Here is a 17,824-nt window from a genome sequence, read left to right on the forward strand (position 1 = left end):
CCCAAACCCCCCCAAAATCCCATTTTTCCCCCATTTCTCTCCCCAAATTCCCATTTTTTCCCTATTCCTCTCCCCAACCCCCCCCAAATTCCCATTTTCCCCCGTTTCTCTCCCCAAATTCCCATTTTTCCCCCGTTTCTCTCCCCAAATTCCCATTTTTCCCCCATTTCTCTCCCCAACCCCCCCAAATTCCCATTTTCCCCCCATTTCTCTCCCCAAATTCCCATTTTTTCCCTATTCCTCCCCCAAACCCCCCCCAAATCCCATTTTCCCCCCGTTTCTCTCCCCAAATTCCCATTTTCCCCCCATTTCTCTCCCCAAATTCCCATTTTTTCCCCATTCCTCCCCCCAAACCCCCCTAAATTCCCATTTTTACCCCGTTTCTCCCCAAACCCCCCCAAAATCCCATTTTTCCCCTGTTTCTCTCCCCAAATTCCCATTTTTCCCCCATTCCTCCCCCCAAACCCCCCTAAATTCCCATTTTTCCCCCATTTCTCTCCCCTAACCCCCCCAAATTCCCATTTTCCCCCCATTCCTCCCCCCAAACCCCCCTAAATTCCCATTTTCCCCCCGTTTCTCCCCCCAAACCCCCCCAAAATCCCATTTTTTCCCCGTTTCTCTCCCCAAATTCCCATTTTTCCCCCATTTCTCCCCCCAAACCCCCCTAAATTCCCATTTTCCCCCCATTTCTCTCCCCAAATTCCCATTTTTCCCCCGTTTCTCCCCCCAAACCCCCCCAAATTCCCATTTTTCCCCCATTTCTCCCCCCAAACCCCCCCAAATTCCCATTTTCCCCGTTTCTCTCCCCAAATTCCCATTTTTCCCCCGTTCCTCCCCCCAAACCCCCCCAAATTCCCATTTTTCCCCCGTTTCTCTCCCCAAATTCCCATTTTCCCCCCATTTCTCTCCCCAAATTCCCATTTTTTCCCTATTCCTCCCTCCAAACCCCCCCAAATTCCCATTTTTCCCCCGTTTCTCTCCCCAAATTCCCATTTTTCCCCGTTTCTCTCCCCAAATTCCCATTTTCCCCCCATTTCTCTCCCCAAATTCCCATTTTCCCCCCGTTTCTCTCCCCAAACCCCCCCAAATTCCCATTTTCCCCCTGTTTCTCTCCCCAAATTCCCATTTTTCCCCCGTTCCTCTCCCCAAACCCCCCCAAATTCCCATTTTTCCCCCATTTCTCTCCCCAAATTCCCATTTTCCCCCCGTTTCTCTCCCCAAATTCCCATTTTCCCCCCGTTTCTCTCCCCAAATTCCCATTTTCCCCCCGTTTCTCTCCCCAAATTCCCATTTTCCCCCCGTTTCTCTCCCCAAATTCCCATTTTTTCCCCATTTCTCTCCCCAAACTCCCCTTTTCCCCCATTTCTCCCCCCAAACCCCCCCAAACTCCCCTTTTCCCCCCCGTTTTTTCCCCTCCCCCCCCCAGGGAACATCATCGGCTCCGGCATCTTCGTGGCTCCTCGGGGGGTGCTGGCGCTGGCCGGGGCCGTGGGGCCGGCGCTGCTCATCTGGGGCCTCTCGGGGGCCGTCACGGCCGTGGGCGCCCTGTGCTACGCCGAGCTGGGGCTGGCGCTGCCGCGGCCCGGGGGCGACTACGCCTACGTGGGCCACGCCTTCGGCCCTCTGGCTGCGTGAGGAACGGGGGGCTGGGGGCGTTTGGGGGGTTTGGGGGAGTTTGGGGGGGTATTAGCCATTTTTTCCCAATTTTTCCCCATTTTTTTCCTATTTTTTTCCCATTTTTTCCCATTTTTTTTCCCATTTTTTAGCCATTTTTTAGCCATTTTTAGCCATTTTTTCCCCATTTTTTAGCCATTTTTTCCCCATTTTTGCCCAATTTTTCCCCATTTTTTCCCCATTTTTTTCCCATTTTTCCCCATTTTTAGCCAAATTTTCCCAATTTTTTACCCAATTTTTCCCCATTTTTTACCCAATTTTTCCCATTTTTTTCTAATTTTTTTCCCATTTTTTTCTCAATTTTTTCCCATTTTTTTCCCAATTTTCTCCCATTTTTTCCCCATTTTTTTCCATTTTTTTCCCTATTTTTTCCCCATTTTTTCCCCATTTTTTTCCATTTTTTTGCCCAATTTTTCCCCATTTTTTGCCCATTTTTTCCCATTTTTTACCCAAATTTTCTCCCATTTTTTACGCATTTTTTCCCATTTTTTACCTATTTTTTCCCCAAATTTTCCCTAATTTTTCTCCATTTTTTCCCCCATTTTTTCCCCAATTTTTCCCCATTTTCCCCCCACTTTTCCCCCACTTTTCCCCCATTTGTTCCCCATTTTTTCCCCAATTTCCCCCCTTTGTTCCCCCTTTCCCGGGGCCGTGGGGCCGGCGCTGCTCATCTGGGGCCTCTCGGGGGCCGTCACGGCCGTGGGCGCCCTGTGCTACGCCGAGCTGGGGCTGGCGCTGCCGCGGCCCGGGGGCGACTACGCCTACGTGGGCCACGCCTTCGGCCCGCTGGCTGCGTGAGGAGCGGGGGGCTAGGGGGGTTTGGGGGGGTTTTCCCCATTTTTCCCATTTTTTCCCCATTTTTTTCCCATTTTTTAGCCATTTTTTTCCCATTTTTTTCCCATTTTTCTCCATTTTTTCCCCATTTTTTCCCATTTTTTAGCCATTTTTTAGCCATTTTTAGCCATTTTTCCCCATTTTTTCCCATTTTTTTCCCATTTTTTTCCCATTTTTTCCCCATTTTTTACCATTTTTTTCCCAATTTTTTCCCCATTTTTTCCCATTTTTCCCCATTTTTTAGCCAAATTTTCCCAATTTTTTACCCAATTTTTCCCCATTTTTTCCCCAATTTTTCCCCATTTTTTCCCATTTTTTAGCCATTTTTTAGCCATTTTTAGCCATTTTTTCCCATTTTTTCCCCATTTTTTCCCCAATTTTTTCCCATTTTTTTCTCATTTTTTTCCCATTTTTTACCATTTTTTTCCCAATTTTTTCCCCATTTTTTTCCCATTTTTCCCCATTTTTTAGCCAAATTTTCCCAATTTTTTACCCAATTTTTCCCCAATTTTCCCCATTTTTCACGCCAATTTTTCCCCAAAGTTTCCCATTTTTTTCCCAAATTTTCCCGTTTTTTGGGGGGGGGGATTTTAGGGGATTTTTGGGGGGGATTTCTGCGATTTTGGGGCTTTTTTTGGGTGGATTTTCTGGGATTTTTGGGGGGATTTTTTGGGTGGATTTAATGGGATTTTGGGGCTTTTTCTGGGGGGATTTTCTGGGATTTTGGGGGATTTTTTTGGGTGGATTTTATGGCGATTTTGAGGCATTTTTGGGTGGATTTTCTGGAATTTTGGGGCTTTTTCTGGGTGGATTTTCTGGGATTTTTGGGGGGATTTTTTGGGTGGATTTAATGGGATTTTAGGGGATTTTTTGGGTGGAATTTCTGGGATTTTTGGGGGGATTTTTTTGGGTGGATTTTCTGGGATTTTTGTGGGGATTTTTGGATGGATTTAATGGGGTTTTGGGGCTTTTTCTGGGGGGATTTTCTACGATTTTGGGGCTTTTTCGGGGTGGATTTTCTGGGATTTTGGGGCTTTTTTCGGGGTGAATTTTCTGGGATTTTGGGGCATTTTTCGAGGTGAATTTTCTGGAATTTTGGGGGATTTTTCTGGGGTGGATTTTCTGGTATTTTGGGGCTTTTTTTGGGTGGATTTTGTAGGATTTTTGCGGGGATTTTCGGGGCGGATTCCGGGCTGGAATTTCACGGAATTAGGCGCCGGTGAGAAGCCCCAAAATCGCCGTTTTTCGCCCCAGATTCCTGCGCCTCTGGATCTCGGTGCTGGTGATTTACCCGACCAACCAGGCCGTCATCGCCCTGACCTTCGCCAACTACGTCCTGCAGCCCCTGTTCCCCACCTGCGGCACCCCCGAGGCCGCCCAGAGGATCCTGGCCGCCGCCTGCCTGCGTGAGTCGCCCCGAAAGTCCCCGAATTTGGGGATTCTCAAAAAAAATCCGCTCGGAAACGGTGAAAAAACGGCGAAAAACGGGCGGGAAACGGGCGGGAAACGGCTCGAAACGGACCTGAAGTGACCCAAAACGGACCCAAAACGGACCCAAAACGGACCCAAAACTCACCTGGGCCGGCCCAGGAGCTCCTGGTGTTCTCCTGTGTCCGTGTGTGATCCCAAAATTCCCGGAATTCCTGGAATTCCTAAAAAAATCTGTTCAAAAATGTGAAAAAACGGCAAAAAAAACGGCTCAAAATGGACCAAAACGGGTTCAAAATGGACCTAAAATGACCCAAAATGGACCCAAAACTCACCTGGGCCGGCCCAGAAACTCTTGGTGTTCTCCTGTGTCCGTGTGTGATCCCAAAATTCCCGAAAATTTGGGAATTCCCAAAAAAATCCGTTCAAAAATGTAAAAAATTGGCAAAAAACGGCAAAAGATGGGCAAAAATGGACCAAAATTGACCCAAAATGACCCAAAACGGACCCAAAACTCACCTGGGGTTGCCCGGGAACTCTTGGTGGTTTCTTGGCTTTCCAGATTGATCCCAAAAATCCCCAAATTTTGGGAATTCCCAAAAAAATCCGTTCAAAAATGTGAAAAAAACGGCAAAAAAACGGCTCAAAATGGGCCAAAACGGGTTCAAAATGGACCTAAAATGACCCAAAATGGACCCAAAACTCACCTGGGCCGGCCCAGGAGCTCTTGGTGACCTCCTGTGTCCGTGTGTGATCCCAAAATTCCCGAAATTTCCGGAATTCCTAAAAAAATCCGTTCAAAAATGTGAAAAAACAGCAAAAAACGGCTCAAAATGGACCAAAACGGGTTCAAAATGGACCTAAAATGACCCAAAATGGACCCAAAACTCACCTGGGCCGGCCCAGAAACTCCTGGTGTTCTCCTGTGTCCGTGTGTGATCCCAAAATTCCCGGAATTCCTGGAATTCCCAGAATTCCTAAAAAAATCTGTTCAAAAATGTGAAAAATTGGCAAAAAATGGCAAAAGATGGGCAAAAATGGACCTAAAGTGACCCAAAACGGACCCAAAACGGACCCAAAACTCACCTGGGGTTGCCCAGAAACTCCTGGTGTTCTCCTGTGTCCGTGTGTGATCCCAAAATTCCCGAAAATTTGGGAATTCCCAAAAAAATCTGTTCGAAAATGTGAAAAATTGACAAAAACGGTAAAAAAGGGACCAAAACGGACCAAAATTGACCCAAAATGACCCAAAATGGACCCAAAACTCACCTGGGCTGGCCCAGAAACTCTTGGTGACCTCCTGTGTCCATGAGTGATCCCAAAATTCCCGAAAATTTGGGAATTCCCAAAAAAATCCATTCGAAAATGTGAAAAATTGGCAAAAAACGGCAAAAGTTGGGCAAAAACGGACCAAAATTGACCCAAAATGACCCAAAACGGACCCAAAACTCACCTGGGCTGGCCCAGAAACTCCTGGTTGTTTCTTGCTTTCCAGATTGATCCCAAAAATCCCCAAATTTTGGGAATTCCCAAAAAAATCCGTTCGGAAATGTGAAAAATTGGCAAAAACGGTAAAAAAGGGACCAAAACGGACCAAAATTGACCCAAAATGACCCAAAATGACCCAAAATGGACCCAAATTTTCACCTGTCCCTCACCTGAGCCCTTTTAACCCCATTTTATCCCCATTTAACCCCTTCAACCCCACCCAAACCCACCCCAAAATCCCCAAAATTCCCCCCAAAATGCCCAAAAAATCCCCAAAAAGCCCCAAACTCCCCAAATTCCTCCCAAAAATCCCCAAAAATCCCTAAAAATCCCCAAAACGCCCCAAAATGCCCCAAATTCCCCCAAATTTTCACCTGAGCCCATTTTTATCCCATTTTTTTCCCTTTTAATCCCAGTTTTACCCCATTTTAACCCTTTCAACCCCACCCAAACCCACCCCAAAATCCCCCAAATTCCCCCCAAAAATCCCCAAAAAATCCCCAAAAAATCCCCAAAAATCCCCAAAAAGCACCCAAATGACCCAAAGTCCCCCAAATTTCCCCAAATTTTAGCCTGAGCCCCTTTTTACCCCATTTTAACCCCTTCAACCCCACCCAAATCCCCTCAAAACCACCCCAAAAAATCCCCCAAAAAATCCCAAAAAATCCCCAAAAAACCCCAAAAAATCCCCCAAAAAATCCCCAAAAACTCCCCAAAACCCCCCAAAATCCCCCAAAGTGCCCAAAATGCCCCAAAAAGCCCCAAATTCCCCCAAATTTTCACCTGAGCCCCATTTTATCCCCTTTTAACCCTTTCAACCCCACCCAAACCCACCCCAAAATCCCCCAAAAACCCCCCAAAAAATCCCCAAAAAAATCCCCAAAAAATCCCAAAACTCCCCAAAATCCCCCAAAATCCCCCAAAATGCCCCAAAATGCCCCCAAATGCCCCAAATCCCCCAAATTTTTGACCTGAGCCCCTTTTACCCCATTTTTAACCCCTTCAACCCCACTTAACCCCCTCCCAAAATCCCCCAAAAACTCCCCAAAAAATCCCAAAAAAATCCCCCAAAAAATCCCAAAAAAATCCCAAAACCCCCCAAAAACCCCAAAATCCCCCAAAATGCCCCAAAATGACCCAAATTCCCCCAAATTTTCACCTGAGTCCATTTTATCTCTTTTATTCCCCAATTTAACCCTTTCAACCCCACCCAAACCCACCCCAAAAAATCCCCAAAAAATCCCCAAAAAAATCCCAAAAAATCCCTAAAACCCCCCAAAACCCCAAAATGCCCCAAAATGCCCCAAAATGCCCCAAATTCCCCCAAATTTTTGACCTGAGCCCGTTTTTTTCCCCTTTTAACCCTTTCAACCCCACCCAAACCCACCCCAAAATCCCCCAAAAAATCCCCAAAAAAATCCCAAAAAATCCCCAAAAAATCCCCAAAACTCCCCCAAATCCCCCCAAAGTGCCCAAAATGCCCCAAAATGACCCAAATTCCCCCAAATTTTCACCTGAGCCCATTTTAGCCCTCTTTTATTCCCCAATTTAACCCTTTCAACCCCACCCAAACCCACCCCAAAATCCCCCAAAACCACCCCAAAAAATCCCCAAAAAAATCCCAAAAAATCCCAAAAAATCCCCCAAACCCCCCAAATCCCCCCAAAGTGCCCAAAATGCCCCAAAATGACCCAAATTCCCCCAAATTTTTGACCTGAGCCCGTTTTTGTCCCCTTTTAACCCTTTCAACCCCACCCAAACCCACCCCAAAATCCCCCAAAAACCCCCCCAAAACCCCCCCAAAAAATCCCCAAAAAAATCCCAAAAAATCCCAAAAAATCCCCAAAAAATCCCCAAAACTCCCCCAAATCCCCCCAAAGTGCCCAAAATGCCCCAAAATGACCCAAATTCCCCCAAATTTTCACCTGAGCCCATTTTAGCCCTCTTTTATTCCCCAATTTAACCCTTTCAACCCCACCCGAACCCACCCCAAAATCCCCCAAAAACCCCCCAAAAAATCCCCAAAAAAATCCCAAAAAATCCCCAAAAAATCCCCAAAACTCCCCCAAATCCCCCCAAAGTGTCCAAAATGCCCCAAAATGCCCCAAAGTGCCCCAAATTTCCGGGCAGTGCTGCTGACGTGGGTGAACTGCCGCAGCGTGCGCTGGGCCACGCGAGTCCAGGACGGCTTCACGGCCGGGAAGCTGCTGGCCCTGGGGCTGATCGTGGTCACCGGCGCCGTGCTCATCGCCCGCGGTGAGAAATGGGGTGAAAAAAGGGGATTTTGGGCAAAAACGGGCGGGAAATGGGAAAAAACGGGGAAAATGGGAAAAAACGGGGAAAAAATGAAAAAAAGGGGAAAAAATGGGGGGGAATGGGGGGGAATGGGGGGAATGGGGGGGGATGAATGGGAAATGTGGGGATTTGAGGGAATATCGGAGAAAATGGGAGAAAACGGGGTGAAAATGGGGCGAAAAACGGGGATTTTGGGCAAAAATGGGGAAAAATGGAAAAAACGCAGAAAATGGGGAAAAATGGGGAAAAAATGGGAGATTTGGGGGAGGAACTGAGGGAAATGAAGGGATTTGAGGGGAAATGGGAGAAAATGGGAGATTCAGGGAAAAAACGGGGTGAAAATGGGGTGAAAAACGGGGATTTTGGGCAAAAATGGGGAAAAATGGGAAAAACACAGAAAATGGGAAAAAACGGGGAAAAAAGGAGAAAAAATGGGGGGAAATGGGGGGGAAATGGGGGGGATCAATGGGAAATGTGGGGGTTGGAGGGAATATGGGAAAAAACAGGAGATTTGGGGAGAAAATGGGGCGAAAAACGGGGATTTTGGGCAAAAATGGGGAAAAATGGGAAAAATGGGGAAAAACAGGGAAAAAATGGGGGGAAATGCAGGGATTTGAGGGGAAATGGGAGAAAATGGGAAAAATGAGGTGATTTGGGGAGAAAACGGGGTGAAAATGGGGTGAAAAATGGGGATTTTGGGCAAAAATGGAAAAAAATGTAGAAAATGGGAAAAAATGGGGGAAAAAAGGAAAAAAAAGGGAAAATTTTGGGAAAAATTTGCGCGAAAAATGGGGAAAATTTGGGCAAAAAATGGGAAAAATGGGGAAAAAATGGGGAAAAAATGGGAAAATTTGGGGAAAAAATGGCTAAAAAATCAGAAAAAAATGGGGAAAAATGGGGAAAAAATGGGGAAAAATGGGAAAAAAATGGGGGAAAATGGGGGGGAAATGAGAGGGAAATGTGGGGATTTGAGAGAATCGTAAAAAACCCGTAAAAAATCCCCAAAAATTGCAAAAAAAATTCAAAAAAAATCCAAAAAAATCCCCAAAAAATCTGAAAAATTCCCAAAAATTCCCAAAGCACAAAAAATCGATAAAAGACCTTAAAACATCGGTCAAAAATAGTGAAAAATTTGTAAAATGTTCGTAAAAAATCGGTAAAAAGTCGTAAAAAATCATTAAAAAATGGTAAAAATCTAAAAAAAATCTAAAAAAAATCTAAAAAAAATCCAAAAAAATCCCAGAAAATTCAGGAAAATTCCCAAAAAATCCCGAAGCAGAAAAAATTGATAAAAACCCGTCAAAAATTGGTTAAAAACTGTAAAAAAATTGTAAAAATCGGTAAAAAATTGGTAAAAAATTGGTAAAAAAATAGTAAAAATCGTTAAAAAAATCCCCAAAAAATCTGAAAAAATTCCCAAAAATTCCCAAAGCACAAAAAATTGATAAAAGACCTTAAAAAATCGGTAAAAAATTGTAAAAAATCGTAAAAAATCCGTAAAAAATCGTAAAAAATCCGTAAAAAATCGTAAAAAATCGGTAAAAAATCCCAAAAAATCATAAAAAAAATCCGAAAAAAATCCCAAAAAATTCCCAAAAATCCCCGAAAGCCCCTAAAACCCCCCCGAACCCCCCCCAGGCGAGCACTGGTGGCTGCAGCCGGCGCAGGCGTTTCCGGTCCTGGGAGCCGGGAAAAAAACCTCAAAATAAGAAAAAAGATCCCTCCAAAAAATGCCCAAAAAATCCAGAAAAAATCCCGAAAAATCCCTGAAAAAATCCCCAAAAAATTCCGAAAAATCCCATGAAAAATTCATTCAAATCATAAAAAATTAAGAAAAAAAAACCCACCGAAAATTTGCTAAAAAACCGTAAAAAATCGAAAAAAAAATTCTAAAAAAAATCCAAAAAAAATTCAAAAAAATTCCAAAAAAATCACAAAAAATCGGGAAGATTCCCAAAAAATCCCGAAGCAGAAAAAATTGATAAAAAAACCGTCAAAAATGGGTAAAAAACTGTAAAAATTCGTAAAAAATCGGTAAAAAATTGTAAAAAATTCGGTAAAAAATGGTAAAAAATAGCCCCCAAAAATCTGAAAAAATTCCCAAAAATTCCCGAACCACAAAAAATTGATAAAAGACCTTAAAAAATCGGTAAAAAATTGTAAAAAATCGTAAAAAATCCGTAAAAAATCGTAAAAAATCCGTAAAAAATCGTAAAAAATCGGTAAAAAATCATAAAAAAAATCCGAAAAAAATCCCAAAAAATTCCCCAAAATCCCCGAAAGCCCCTAAACCCCCCCGAACCCCCCCAGGCGAGCACTGGTGGCTGCAGCCGGCGCAGGCCTTCCGCTTCTGGGCGCCGCCGGCGGCGGGGCCGCTGTTCCTGGCCTGCCTGCAGGGCTCCTTCGCCTACGGCGGCTGGAACTTCCTCAACTACGTCACCGAGGAGCTGCAGCAGCCCCACAGGTGGGCACCTGGGGGGGGGCACCTGGGGGGGCACCTGGGAGGGGTTTGGGGGCACCTGGGAGGGGTTTGGGGCGGATTTGAGGGGATTTGGGGGCACCTGGGGGGGTCTGGGGGCACCTGGGAGGGGTCTGGGGGGGATTTGAGGGGATTTGGGGGCACCTGGAGGGGATTTGGGGGCACCTGGGAGGGGTTTGGGGCGGATTTGAGGGGATTTGGGGGCACCTGGGGGGGTCTGGGGGCACCTGGGAGGGGTCTGGGGGGGATTTGAGGGGATTTGGGGGCACCTGGAGGGGATTTGGGGGCACCTGGGGGGGTCTGGGAGCACCTGGAGGGGACTGGGGGGGATTTGGGGGCAGCTGGGGGGGATTTGGGGGAATTTGGGGGGGATTTGGGGGCACCTGGGAGGGGTTTGGGGGCACCTGGGAGGGGTTTGGGGGCACCCGGGAGGGGTTTGGGGGAGATTTGCGGGGGTTTGGGGGAGTTTGGGGGGGATTTGGGGGCACCTGAGGGGGATTTGAGGGAGTTTGGGGGGGATCTGGGGGGGTTTGGGGGCACCTGGGGGCACCTGGAGGGGTCTGGGGGCACCTGGGGGAGATTTGAGGGGATTTGGGGGCACCTGGAGGGGTCTGGGGGCACCTGGGAGGGGTTTGGGGGGGATTTGAGGGGATTTGGGGGCACCTGGAGGGGATTTGAGGGAGTTTTGGGGGGATCTGGGGGGATTTGGGGGCACCTGGGGGCACCTGGGGGGGTCTGGGGGCACCTGGGAGGGATTTGGGGGGGATTTGAGGGGATTTGGGGGCACCTGGGGGCACCTGGAGGGGTCTGGGAGCACCTGGGGGGGATTTGAGGGAGTTTGGGGGGGATCTGGAGGGGTTTGGGGGCACCTGGGAGGGGTTTGGGGGGGATTTGAGGGGATTTGGGGGCACCTGGGGGGGATTTGGGGGGATTTGGGGGCACCTGGGGGCACCTGGGGGGCACCTGGAGGGGACTGGGGGGCACCTGGGAGGGGTTTGGGGGGGATCTGGGGGGATTTGGGGGCACCTGGGGGGGTCTGGGGGCACCTGGGGGGGGTTTGGGGGGGATTTGAGGGGATTTGGGGGCACCTGGGGGGGATTTGAAGGAGTTTTGGGGGGATCTGGGGGGATTTGGGGGCACCTGGGAGGGGTTTGGGGGGGATTTGGGGGCACCTGGGGGCACCTGGGGGGCACCTGGAGGGGTCTGGGGGCACCTGGGAGGGGTCTGGGGGGGATTTGAGGGGATTTGGGGGCACCTGGGGGCACCTGGGGGGGTCTGGGGGCACCTGGGGGAGATTTGAGGGGGATTTGGGGGCACCTGGGGGCACCTGGGGGGCACCTGGAGGGGACTGGGGGGCACCTGGGAGGGGTTTGGGGGGGATCTGGGGGGATTTGGGGGCACCTGGGGGGGTCTGGGGGCACCTGGGGGGGGTTTGGGGGGGATTTGAGGGGATTTGGGGGCACCTGGGGGGGATTTGAAGGAGTTTTGGGGGGATCTGGGGGGATTTGGGGGCACCTGGGAGGGGTTTGGGGGGGATTTGGGGGCACCTGGGGGCACCTGGGGGGCACCTGGAGGGGTCTGGGGGCACCTGGGAGGGGTCTGGGGGGGATTTGAGGGGATTTGGGGGCACCTGGGGGCACCTGGGGGGGTCTGGGGGCACCTGGGGGAGATTTGAGGGGGATTTGGGGGCACCTGGGGGCACCTGGGGGGCACCTGGAGGGGACTGGGGGGCACCTGGGAGGGGTTTGGGGGGGATCTGGGGGGATTTGGGGGCACCTGGAGGGGTTTGGGGGCACCTGGGAGGGGTTTGGGGGGGATTTGAGGGGATTTGGGGGCACCCGGGAGGGGTCTGGGGGCACCTGGGGGGAGTTTGGAGGAGAATCGAATCCTTCATGTAAATTTTATGTCAATTTTAGGCCGATTTTATGTAGATTTCATGTAAATTTCATGTAAATTTTAGGTCAATTCTAGGTCAATCTTAGGGCAGTTTTATGTCCATTTAATGTAAATTTTATGTAAATTTTATGTAAATTTCATGTAAATTTCATGTCAATTTTAGGTCAAATTTAGGTCAGTTTCATGTAAATTTTATGTAAATTTTAGGTCAATTTTTAGGTCAATTTTAGGTCAATTTTATGTAAATTTCGTGTTAATTTATGTAAATTCTAGGTCGAATTTAGGGCAATTTTAGGTCAATTTCATGTAAACTTCAGGTCAATTTTGGGTCAATCTTCGGTCAATTCTAGGTCAATTTTGCGTAAACCTTATGCAAATATTACCTAAATTTTATGTCAATTTCATGTCGACTTTATGTAAATTTCATGGCAATTCTGGGTCAATTTTATGTAAATCTTATGTAAACGTTACGTAAGTTCTAGGTCAATCTTTAGGTCAATTTTAGGTCAATCTTAGGTCAATTTTAGGTCAATTTTAGGTCAATATTCATGTAAGCTTTACGCAAACTTCATGCAAATTTCACGCAAACTTCATGCAAATTTTATGCAAATCTATGCAAATTTTATGCAAATCTATGCAAATTTTATGCAAATCTATGCAGGAACCTGCCGCTGGCCATCGGGCTGTCGCTGCCGCTGGTGACGTTCCTGTACGTGGCGGCCAACGCGGCGTACGCGGCGGCCCTGAGCCCCCCCGAGATCCTGGGCAGCAGCGCCGTGGCCGTGGTGAGGCGCTTTGGGGGGAAAAACGGGGAGTTTGGGCAAAAATAGGGGGGGTTTGGGGGAAAAAACGGGGGGTTTGGGGGAAAATATGGGGGGTTGGGGAAAAAATGGGGGTTTGGGGAAAAAAACGGGGGGGTTGGGGAAAAATACGGGGAGTTTGGGCAAAAATATGGGGAGTTTGGGCAAAAGAACGGGGGGTTTGGGGGAGAAAACGGGGGGTTTGGGGGAAAAATGGGGAGTTTGGGGGAAAAATGGGGATTTAGGGCAAAAAAATGGGGGTTTGGGCAAAAAAACGGGGGGTTTGGGGAAAAATACGGGGAGTTTGGGGAAAAAAACGGGGGGTTTGGGAGAAAAAATGGGGGTTTGGGCAAAAAAAGGGGGGTTTGGGGGAAAAAAGGGAGGGTTTGGGGGGAAAAATGGGGAGTTTGGGGGAAAAAATGGGGGGTTTGGGGAAAAAAACGGGGGGTTTGGGGGAGAAATATGGGGAGTTTGGGGAAAAATATGGGGGGTTTGGGGGAGAAAACGGGGGGTTTGGGCAAAAAAATGGGGGGTTTGGGCAATAAACGGGGGGTTTGGGCAATAAACGGGGGTTTTGGGGAAAAAAATGGGGGGTTTGGGCAAAAGAATGGGGGGTTTGGGGAAAAATATGGGGAGTTTGGGCAAAAAACGGGGAGTTTGGGGGAGAAAACGGAGGGTTTGGGGGGAAAAACGGGGGGTTTGGGGGAGAAAATGGGGGGTTTGGGCAAAAAAATGGGGGTTTGGGGAAAAAAAATGGGGAGTTTTGGAAAAAAAATGGGGGTTTGGGCAAAAATATGGGGAGTTTGGGGGGAAAAACGGGCGGGTTTGGGGGAAAAATGGGGGTTTGGGGGAGAAAATGGGGGGTTTGGGCAAAAAAATGGGGGTTTGGGGAAAAAAAATGGGGAGTTTTGGAAAAAAAATGGGGGTTTGGGCAAAAATATGGGGAGTTTGGGGGGAAAAACGGGCGGGTTTGGGGGAAAAATGGGGGTTTGGGCAAAAAAATGGGGGGTTTGGGGGAGAAAACGGGGAGTTTGGGGGGAAAAATGGGGAGTTTTGGAAAAAAATATGGGGAGTTTGGGCAAAAAAACGGGGAGTTTGGGGGGAAAAATGGGGGTTTGGGGGAAAAAATGGGGAGTTTGGGGGAAAAATGGGGTTTTTTGGAAAAAAAACGGGGAGTTTGGGCAAAAAAACGGGGGGTTTGGGGAAAAAAACGGGGGGTTTGGGGAAAAAAATGGGGAATTTGGGGGAAAATGGGGATTTTAGGAAAAAAAAATGGGAGTTTTGGGGGAAAAAATAGGGATTTTTGGGGGAAAAAATGGGGATTTTCGGGGAATTTTGGGGCTTTTGGGGGAGAAAATGGGGAGTTTGGGGGGAAAAAATGGGATTTTTGGGCAAAAAAATGGGGATTTTGGGGGAAAAAATCGGGAATTTTTTGGGAAAAACGCGGGAATTTGGGGGAAAAAAGGGGGAATTTTTGGGGAAAACCCCCCCCAAAAAATTTTGGGGGCCTTTTTTGTCCCCCCCCCCAGAGCTTTGGCGAGAAGGTGCTGGGGCCGCTGGCCTGGGTGATGCCCGTGGCCGTCGCCCTCTCCACCTTCGGCGGCGTCAACGGCTCCCTCTTCACCTGCTCCAGGTGCCAGCCCCAAAAACACCCCAAAAACACCCCAAAAACACCCCAAAAACACCCCAAAATCTGCCCAAAATCCGCCCCAAAATTCCCCAGAAATTCCCCAAAAATCCCCCCCAAAATTCCCCAGAAATTCCCCAAAATCTGCCGCAAAATCCGCCCCAAAATTCCCCAGAAATTCCCCAAAATCCGCCCCAAATCCGCCCCAAAATCCACCCAAAGTTCACCCAAAATCCACCGAAAAATTCCCCAAAATTTCCGCAAAATCCACCCCAAATCCGCCCCAAAATCCGCCCCAAAATTCCCCAGAAATTCCCCAAAATCCACCCCAAAATCTGCCCCTAAATCCGCCCCAAAACTCCCCAGAAATTCCCCAAAATCCGCCCCAAATCCGCCCCAAAATCCACCCAAAAATTCCCCAAAATTTCCCCAAAATCCACCCCAAATCCGCCCCAAAATCCACCCAAAAATTCCCCAAAATTTCCCCAAAATCCGCCCCAAATCCGCCCCAAAATCCGCCCCAAAATCCCCCAGAAATTCCCCAAAATCCGCCCCAAAATCCGCCCCAAAATTCCCCAGAAATTCCCCAAAATCCGCCCCAAATCCGCCCCAAAATCCACCCAAAAATTTCCCAAAATTTCCCCAAAATCCACCCCAAATCCGCCCCAAAATCCGCCCCAAAATTCCCCAGAAATTCCCCAAAATCCACCCCAAAATCTGCCCCTAAATCCGCCCCAAAATTCCCCAAAATTTCCCCAAAATCCATCCCAAAATCCGCCCCAAAATCCGCCCCAAAATTCCCCAGAAATTCCCCAAAATCTGCCCCAAAATCCGCCCCAAAATTCCCCAAAATTTCCCCAAAATCCATCCCAAAATCCGCCCAAAAATCCACCCCAAAACTCCCCAGAAATTCCCCAAAATCCGCCCCAAATCCGCCCCAAAATCCACCCAAAGTTCACCCAAAATCCACCCAAAAATTCCCCAAAATTTCCCCAAAATCCACCCCAAATCCGCCCCAAAATCCGCCCCAAAACTCCCCAGAAATTCCCCAAAATCCACCCCAAAATCTGCCCCAAAATTCCCCAGAAATTCCCCAAAATCCACCCCAAAACCTGCCCCTAAATCCGCCCCAAAATTCCCCAGAAATTCCCCAAAATCCGCCCCAAATCCGCCCCAAAATCCACCCAAAAATTCCCTAAAATTTCCCCAAAATCCACCCCAAATCCGCCCCAAAATCCACCCAAAAATTCCCCAAAATTTCCCCAAAATCCACCCCAAATCCGCCCCAAAATCCGCCCCAAAACTCCCCAGAAATTCCCCAAAATCCACCCCAAATCCGTCCCAAAATCCACCCAAAATCCACCCAAAAATTCCCCCAAATTTCCCCAAAATCCCCCAAAAATCCACCCCAAAATCACCCCAAAATCTGCAAAAACCCCACCAAAATCCGCCCCAAAATCCTCCCCGAAATCTGCACCGAAATTCCCCAAATTCACCCCAAAATCCGCCCCAAAATCCCCCCAAAATTCACTCAAAGTGCACCCCAAAATCCGCCAAAATCCCCCAAAATCTGCCCAAAATCAGCCCCAAAATTCCCCAAAAATTCTGCCCCAAAATCCACCCCAAGATTCGCCCAAAATCCACCCGAAATTCATCCAAAATTCACCCAAAATCGATGCCTAAATCCACCCCAAAATCCGCCCTGAAATCCACCCGAATTCCACCCCAAAATACACCCAAAATTCATCCAAAATTCATCCAAAATTCACCCAAAATCCGCCCTAAATTCACCCCAAATCCACCCAAAATTCATCCAAAATCTGCCCAAATTCCGCCCCAAAATCCACCCAAAGTTCCCCAGAATTCCCCAAAAATCCGCCCCAAAATCCCCCCAAAATTCCCAAAAAATTCCCCAAAATCCACCCCAAATCCGCCCCAAAATCCGCCCAAAGTTCACCCAAAATTCACCCAAATTCCGCCCTAAATTCACCCAAATTCTGCCCCAAAATCCACCCAAAATCTGCCCCAAAATTCCCCAAAATCCGCCCCAAATCCACCCCGAATCCACCCAAAGTTCACTCAAAGTTCACCCAAAATTCACCCCAAATTCCCCAGAAATTCCCCAAAGATCCACCCCAAATCCACCCAAAAACTGCCCAAAATTCACCCAAAAACCGCCCCAAAATCCACCCAAAGTTCCCAAAATCTGCCCAAAATCCGCCCAAGATCCACCCAAAATTCCCAAAAAATTCCCCAGAATCCACCCCAAATCCACCCCAAAATCTGCCCAAAATTCACCCGAATTCCACCCAAAATTCACCAAAAATCCACCCCAAAATCCACCCAAAATCTGCCCCAAAATTCCCCAAATTCCACCCCAAAATCCACCCAAAATTCCCCAGAAATTCCCCAAAATCCCACCAAAAATCCACCACAAAATCCGCCCAAAATCTGCGCAAAATTTACCCAAAATACACCCAAAATCTGCCCAAAATCCCAGGATTTCGCCTCAAAATCCCCCAAAATCCCCAGATTTACCCCAAAACCCAGCATTTCACCCCAAAACGCCCCAAAATCCCAGGATTTCACCCAAAAATGCCCCAAAATCCTGGGATTTCTCCCCAAAACGCCCCAAAACCCCAGGATTTCGTCCCAAAATGCCCCAAAACCCCAGGATTTCGTCCCAAAATGCCCCAAAATCCCCAGGATTTCGCCCCAAAATGCCCCAAAACCCCAGGATTCACCCCAAAAATGCCCCAAAATCCTGGGATTTCGCCCAAAAATGCCCCAAAATCCCAGGATTCACCCCCAAAACGCCCCAAAACCCCAGGATTTCGCCCCAAAATGCCCCAAAACCCCAGGATTTCGCCCCAAAATGCCCCAAAATCCCAGGATTTCACCCCAAAAATGCCCCAAAATCCCAGGATTTCGCCCCAAAATGCCCCAAAATCCTGGGATTTCACCCCCAAAATGCCCCAAAATCCCGGGATTTCACCCCAAAATGCCCCAAAATCCCAGGATTTCGCCCCAAAATGCCCCAAAATCCCAGGATTTCACCCCCAAAATGCCCCAAAACCCCAGGATTTCGCCCCAAAATGCCCCAAAACCCCAGGATTCGCCCCAAAATGCCCCAAAATCCCCAGATTTATCCCAAAACCCCAGGATTCGCCCCAAAATGCCCCAAAACCCCAGGATTCGCCCCAAAATGCCCCAAAACCCCAGGATTTCGCCCAAAAACGCCCCAAAATCCCGGGATTTCGCCCAAAAATGCCCCAAAACCCCAGGATTCGCCCCAAAACCCCA

The 17,824-nt window shown here is 48.2% G+C and overlaps 1 protein-coding gene across 1 annotated transcript in view; it reads left to right on the forward strand.

Moving 5' to 3' along the window:
* LOC138100726 (large neutral amino acids transporter small subunit 2-like) overlaps nt 1-17,824 on the forward strand; it is a 59,778-nt gene that overhangs the window by 22,092 nt on the left and 19,862 nt on the right. The window contains exons 2-7 of the mRNA XM_068998578.1: nt 1,427-1,631; nt 3,763-3,914; nt 7,555-7,680; nt 10,030-10,183; nt 12,756-12,879; nt 14,424-14,527. Coding sequence (XP_068854679.1) covers nt 1,427-1,631; nt 3,763-3,914; nt 7,555-7,680; nt 10,030-10,183; nt 12,756-12,879; nt 14,424-14,527 — 865 coding nt within the window. The remainder of the gene's footprint in view (nt 1-1,426; nt 1,632-3,762; nt 3,915-7,554; nt 7,681-10,029; nt 10,184-12,755; nt 12,880-14,423; nt 14,528-17,824) is intronic.

This window comes from Aphelocoma coerulescens, unplaced genomic scaffold, assembly GCF_041296385.1.
Source record: "Aphelocoma coerulescens isolate FSJ_1873_10779 unplaced genomic scaffold, UR_Acoe_1.0 HiC_scaffold_138, whole genome shotgun sequence".
Classification (NCBI taxonomy): Eukaryota; Metazoa; Chordata; class Aves; order Passeriformes; family Corvidae; genus Aphelocoma; species Aphelocoma coerulescens.